This window comes from Schistocerca piceifrons, chromosome 8 (genome assembly GCF_021461385.2).
Source record: "Schistocerca piceifrons isolate TAMUIC-IGC-003096 chromosome 8, iqSchPice1.1, whole genome shotgun sequence".
Taxonomy (NCBI): domain Eukaryota; kingdom Metazoa; phylum Arthropoda; class Insecta; order Orthoptera; family Acrididae; genus Schistocerca; species Schistocerca piceifrons.
Window position 1 is genome coordinate 1,674,314 of NC_060145.1, and position 7,193 is coordinate 1,681,506.

Consider the following 7,193-nt stretch of genomic DNA (forward strand, 5'->3'; position numbering starts at 1 on the left):
GCATGCTTGTAAACGCATCAGCTTGTTTACCAGAAAATGTCGACCTCAGACAACGACGCGCTGACTTCGGCAACGTTGCTGCCTGTGTTACGAAAAAAAATAAAAGAGAAAAAGAGATATGTGGAGTAAAGAGTGGTTAAATAAGTTAAAATATTAAGTCTCTGTGTGTCCATACTTTCAGAGATGGTTGCGGGACTCGGCTGTTCAGTACAGAATTTCAAATCAAACAACGTTCAGCTATCTAATTTCCAAACTGTTTTTTATTAGGTTACAAGTTTCGGCGATATACTGTGCCATCTTCAGGCCCCTCTACATGTGAGTAGCCCTTGAGCAGGTGAAGACAAAGGATAGCATGACCCTGCCGACGTGTAGGAGCATTCCAACCTCGGTTGTGGTCAAAACAGGGACCAGCATTCAAAGACTGGTATCTGTAGATTTCTGCTCGATACAGCGGTCACTTCAAAGACCATCTGCCGAGTGCACAAGGCCATTTATCTTATCTAGGAACACACACAGGTTTTTACTTCACGGAAGCATAGGGAAGTTTTAGACTGTTAACTTAAGTCAGAGGGCAACATAGTTTTGCTAGATCGAGAGGTACCAAAGGCGACGCTCGCAACAGCAGACCGCCGACGAGACTGTCGCTGCATTCTGCGAAAGGCATTAAATGTTCGAGTCACCAGTGTATGCATTAATTGGCGTAATTATTCCAATTCCGTCGCGACCGTGTCAGCCACGTAATTCATGTGTGATTTTGAGGTTTAAATTTGAGAAAGTGATTCGGCAGATAGGAATCATTGCTACAGTAATTTAGATTATATCGTCAGTTTTGGTTTTGACAGCAATGTTTATTAAAATCTTTTAGTACATTTTCGGTATTAAGTTGTTAATGACCTTAATCGCTGTTTTCCTTGTATTTGTTTTTCTGCAGGGTCTTCCTAGTTTCTATAGGATTTTACTAGATTATCATTCCCGCAGCTTGAATGCAAATCAGGTGGTACTTCATGTAATAAATTGTTTTGTACAGGAAACAAGCTGTTGTTTGTCATAACGTAGAGTTCCTGCCCACCCCCCCCAATCCCGTTGCTCACTGTTCTTCTGACGTCTAACGTAAGTCGGCGTGGCTCGAGGCTCCATACCTGGCAGGGCCTGGGTTCATCAGCTTAACATTTATTTTTCCGTTTTAGAGCATTCATTACACGCTAAGTGGTGGGGTGGATCACACCACACCAGCACCGGCTCGTTAGAACTTTATAAAATTTAAAATACGTTCCTGTTGTTACATTATTTTGGGAAAGGTTTCTAATGGCAACGTTTAGGTAACTGAACTTCCGAATTTTGTGTTTTTGGTCTACGTGTCCTCTGCACGTTAGCTCGTTTCCTAAAAATTTAAATCTGTCTGTGTTACTATTGGTTATCCGTTTCGAGATGACAACTTTAATTAAAAAGAATTACACCAGACGCGTTTCACTTTTGTTTATAAAGCACCTTCTGCGGTTATTGTGCAAATTGGATACACACGTTTCTAATTCTTGGTTGTTTTAGGGTAAAAACAGCGTTTTGTTATAAAGTTGCTGTGCAAGTTACTTACGGTGTTTCTTTACATATACTGCTCCTTGTCTCCTCGCTTAACAACGGTTGACGTCGAGAGACTGGGATTCCAGATTTGAACTTGGCAGTTACTGTCATTCTGGAGCGTTTCTTACGCTGCATTATTTACACTTCACTTTTGTAAAACATTTCTCATTCCTTACAGTAACAGCGTCTTCGTCTGTTTACTCACAACGTGAACAGAAACAAACGAACAGACATAAACACTGTTACTGTGCGTAATGGGAAACTGTTTGCCAAAATGAAGTGTAAATAATGCGGCGCAAGAAATACTGCAGAATGGCAAAAACTGGCGAGTGCAAATGTGGAATCGAAGTCCTTCGACGTCAGCCGCTGCTAGCGAGGAGGAAAAAAATGGCTCTGAGCACTATGGGACTCAACTGCTGAGGTCATTAGTCCCCTAGAACTTAGAACTAGTTAAACCTAACTAACCTAAGGACATGACAAACATCCATGCCCGAAGCAGGATTCGAACCTGCGACCGTAGCGGTCTTGCGGTTCCAGACTGCAGCGCCTTTAACCGCACAGCCACTTCGGCCGGCCAGCGAGGAGGAAAGGAGCAGAATGTGTGAAGAAACACCGTAAGTAGCTCGCACACCGACTTTGTAAACAAAACGCTGTGTTTAACCTAAAACGACAAAAAATTTACAAACGTACGTATCAAATTTGCAGAATAACCGCGGAAGATGCTTTAGAAATAAAAGCGAAACGCGTCTGGTGTAATTCTTTTTAATTAAATTGCCGTCAGCTCGGGACGGATAACCGATACTGACAGATTTTAACAGCTGCTGCTGCAGATGGCCACGCAAACAGACGTATCGAATCTTCCCGCTTGCCACATAATGAATGTCGAGCGGCCGGCCGCAGGGCTCGTCGCGGCTGCCGCCCCCGCGCTGGGACCGCTGGCTGGCCAGCCGCCACCCGCCGGAACGCGACGACGCGGCGCTGGTGCCCGCCCCCGTGCACATGCCGCCGCTGGCCGGCGAGGCGGCCGGCTGCAGCGTGTGGGCCGCCATCGGCGCGCGCGACAGCTGGACCTCCTTCAAGCTGGACTCGCCGCCCCCGGCGCGCAGCAGCCCGGCGGCGCGCGCGCCGCCCCCGCAGAGCGCCCGCCCGCCCCCGCCGCCGCCGCCGGTGCTGCGCCCGCCGCCCCCGCCGCCGCCCCCGGTCCGGGCGAGCGCGAGGCTCGACCTGGAGAGCTGCCTGTCGGTGGTGTCGCTGCAGGCGCCCGACGTCGCCCCCGCCTACCGGCCGCGCCCGCAGCCGCCCCCGCGCCGCTTCGAGCTGGTGCGCAACGTCGCCGCCGGCGTCTCCGTCGCGGCCGTCGCGCCGGCAGTGCGTCGGCGCCAGTCGCCGCCCCCGGCGCGCCTGCCGGAGCCCACCCACTCGGAGCCGACGTCGCTCTCCACTTCGCCGACGTCGTCGCTTTCGGTGCCGTCGTCGCATTCCGCGCCGACGTCTCCGCATTCGAGACCTCGCCAGGGGAGGCGGTGACGCGACCTGCCGTACCCTACTGTGCGCCCTTCTAAAAACTGACACTCACCGGAGGAAAATCTGACTGGTCTCGATCGTATTACGAACAGCTCTGTCACGTATCGCGAGTGAGAACTGCATGATGATAAAAGTCACTGAAGGAAAAGAGTAACTGTTCTGTTTATTGGAGTTCAACGCGACACTCGTTGCATTTCTCTTCACATAGCTGCCGGCCAGTAGCGCCGACTGACGTGCCCACGCGTTCCGAGGTTCTGCCTCGCCTACTGTTCTCGCAATTCGCGGCTTATAGGCCGCCTGCCCTCTGTTAGATGTCGGTTTATTCCGAGTCCCGACTAATTTATTTCCTCGGCAAACGCGATACACTTTATTCTCTGCCATTTTTGCCACAGTTTTTCCGTCGTTCTGTGGCTTTATTGCCGCATTTGGTTGTGCTTCCTCATTCTGTGCCTAAAGATTATTTGCAGTCTGTGTCGGCTTCGTCGCTTATCTCGTCTACCACTTTTATTTTGCTACGTATCTTTTGATCTAAACGGCAGCAATTAGTCCTCGAGACTGCACATGTGACTAAGGTATACTGTCAATTACTTCCACTCCCTTCCCAAAAGTACCCACTCTTTCTTCCAGTGAACCACTCTTCCGATTCATTTTCCCACAGTACCGCCCAGTACCTTTTTCTAGTTAATTTTCCACCGATCCCAAATCGTTGCTCAGTAACTGTTAACCAAATTGAAATCGGTGCTCGACGACCTTCCACTTTCCGTAGTCTCGAAATTTAGTTCGTCGGACAGTATACGTGCACCCTGTCCCGTTGGAGGAATCCTGAGCCTCTACATTTACACGTTCGAACAGACACTTCGTCCGTGGCTCGTGACACAGTCTCGAAATTTCGATGAGGAACATCGTCACTGTTGTATCTGACGTCACGATTAATTACGTAGTTGGTATTATCGTCGAAATTGTTACTGCCACCACCACCCACACACACAAACACACACAATGAGTACCACTTCGTCTCGACCGAGACCTTTCTCCGGATGGCCCGAGTCGCAGGTGACGTAGCTGAGCCCTGCGTTCGGATAGTAAAGAATATCTATCGGTAGTCACTACTCGGGGAATACCTACAAATTTGGACTTTCTCCTCCTGGGAACACTTCTTAGCAGAAGGATCTTCTCGGTTTTCTATTAGCCTTCCGTTGAAACTATTTTCCTGCTTTGCCCAATTGTTCCCGAATTCTTTGGATTGTCTGTACTATTTTCTCCTCAGTCTTCAGAGCAATGAAGCTGTTGACGACAACTAGACAAAAGCTAGCAACATTGCAGGATCCCCTGAATCTCACGTTTGACCACACTCCACTGGCCTACCCTACCCTAACGTCATTAATGCCAACTGCAGCTCTCAGCTGCTCTGATTCTGCTTGTCCTGTTGCCAGAACAGCTTTCAATTTTAAGATCAACTGCTCCTTCTCCACTGTCACGAAGCGAGATGACTAGCTACTACACGACAAAAAGCCAGCCATTTTAACGTAAATATTTGAGTTCTAGAGAGAAATGTTACAGAACAGTATACATAAACGTAACTCTACTTACTTGTAGCCATTTACTGAAGTTTTGATTGTCAGTGAAGAAGTCATTAAAATAAATATTTCAACTCTAATCGTGCCTGCAAAACAATCAGAGACTACACTGTCAACAGTATTCCACAAATGACTTAAAACACAATTCGTCTTTTATCTGGCACAAAAATTCTGCAGCAGAACTGAATTACTTAGTTTCTGTGCCCAAAACAACTCAAACGAGGCGTTCCCACTGGAAGTTTGTAAATGACTCTGTCTCTCTGAGTACCAACATATTATCCCTTCTACTTTTTGTCCAACAAGTTTCACTACTAACTTCTGTCATCTGATAACTCTTCTTATAATATGACAAAGTTAATGAAGTGGTTTTACACATCAACCATTCTGAACATACTACTACATTCTTACAAAATTCAGACAATATTAATATTAAGTAAACAAAATGTTTGTCTCACTGCTAATATGGATGCTCCTTCAACACTATATATTGTTTTTGATGGCATTGATCCACAATCGTGCAATACATTTTAAACAAGTAAACTGCCTTTTCACTGTAAGTTGTTACATTTATCTTCGGTGCTATCCAGATTTCGGCTTTTATGCTATTATCAAGTACAATGCTAAAAGCTGTTAACCCATTACTAAGTCATATGTGTTAAGGCCTCATCAGATATGACTTAACAATGGATATGACTTAATAAGGGTCTAACAACTTTAAGCATCGTACCTTGATAATGTTGTTAGTCCATTACTAAAGCATATCTGTTAAGGCCTTAACAGATATGACTTAATAATGGCCTAACAACTTTTAGCATTGTACTTGATAGTCATAAAAGCCGAAGTCTGGATACTACAGAAGATAAATATAATGATACACAGTCAAATGGCGGTTTACTCTTTTAAAAACTATATATTGTGTTCCACTTCTACTTTACTGCTGCTACTCTTAGATGACTCTGTTAGATGCACTCAGCACGAATGCATGGGGCATGCTTGGCTAAAACAAGTATCAATGTAATAAACAGTAATGAATAATTTAAAAAATATATATTATAGGATTTTAATGTAAGAAACACTTATCTTGCCATACTTGCCCACCCAGTTCAGCACTTTTTTTTTCCTTTTTTCCTGAACTACTTCAGTATACATTAATGTTTCAAGCAGCCATAGAAACGTATATTTACCTTTGTTACAGTTAGAAAACAGCAACATTGTTTTAACCAGTATCTGTACTAAACAAATGTAGGATACAGAATTTCATTTGCAGAATTTAAAATGCAGTATTAAACTGCGCGTATATCATCAGCTTTTGAAGTGACAAAACCTGCGTCTTCGTAATTGAAATTTAGTAATTCTATTTGAAAACAAAAAGAAAGTTGTAGCTTATGTCTATAGATTAAAGTCAATGCAATCTACTCACAGAATTATACAAAGTGTAAATTATACATTTTTCTGCTTTGTATTACGCAGCTACTGTGAAAAGGCCTATAGAAAACTGTATATGACTTTAAAGTAATGACATGTAAAATTATTTAAATACGATAAGAACACATATTCATATATGAAATTATCTACAGCTAAATGAGAGAAAACTTACATACTACAGTTGTCACCACTTTTACACTTCAGCATTTCCGTAAAAATTATCATTAGTTTTTATACTGGGTATTTCATCAGATCACAAAGAAACGAAATGTGCAAAAGAAAGTCAGTCTCGTACCTAAACTCCAGTAGTGTGTTCACACAGTACCAGCAAATTCTATGTATCGCTTCTTTTATCTACAACTGTGAAATATGTTTTACTGCCATAAACGTTACTTTCAGAGTTCAAAATCTCAATCCAACACAAGAGCTTTACGTAAAGAACCTATTTTTTTTAGATAAACTGTATTTAGTGTCTTATGTTTGGAAGCAAAACACCGTCACTCGTTGCTGACACAAACTGTATGTTCACAATTTCATCTCAAAAATTTGTTCATAATGATACTATATTCGTGCAGGACTCGGCAATTTTCACCTTAACCTAGTACGGTATTAATGGAGTGCTCAATAACAACAAACACAACATATTAACTCATGCCCATAAAATGTGCCAGTAATATTATAGTTCTCTCTTACATGTATGTTCTCGGATTTATTACGTCAAAGTGACACACATGAGCAGGATGTTAAGTGCATCTTTGTTTGTCTAAATTGAGATTAGTAATGTAAGCTACTGTACTCAGATGAATACATAAACAAAGTAACCATCAAGGAAGGATGCAAATATTTGGCTAAATAATGTTAGCTGAGCAGCTGAAATGCACAGTCTTTTATTTCAACTCATGACAACATATGACAGTGAGACATAATTCCCAATATCTGCAGATGATCGGTTACAATTTTCATTTTCTTAATGTTTGGTTACAACTGAGTTCTTTCTCTAAGGTGATAGTCTTTTTACTGGTTCTAGTACCAATTCTGCTTTAGTAGTTGTAAAGTCCATTAAGACTGATATAGAAGGTTCTCAATAGC

At 43.4% G+C, this 7,193-nt stretch overlaps 1 protein-coding gene across 1 annotated transcript; it reads left to right on the forward strand.

The window, feature by feature from the left end:
- The first annotated feature begins 2,457 nt into the window (after positions 1-2,457).
- On the forward strand, positions 2,458-3,105 carry LOC124711470 (lysine-rich arabinogalactan protein 19-like). The gene has a single exon (XM_047241576.1). It carries the CDS (start codon positions 2,458-2,460, stop codon positions 3,103-3,105), a length of 648 nt encoding a protein of 215 aa, XP_047097532.1.
- The last annotated feature ends 4,088 nt before the right edge of the window (positions 3,106-7,193 follow it).

What these genes read in the sequence shown, in the direction of transcription:
- LOC124711470 (XM_047241576.1), top strand. Translation starts at nt 2,458, where the DNA reads ATGTCGAGCGGCCGGCCGCAGGGCTCGTCGCGGCTGCCGCCCCCGCGC.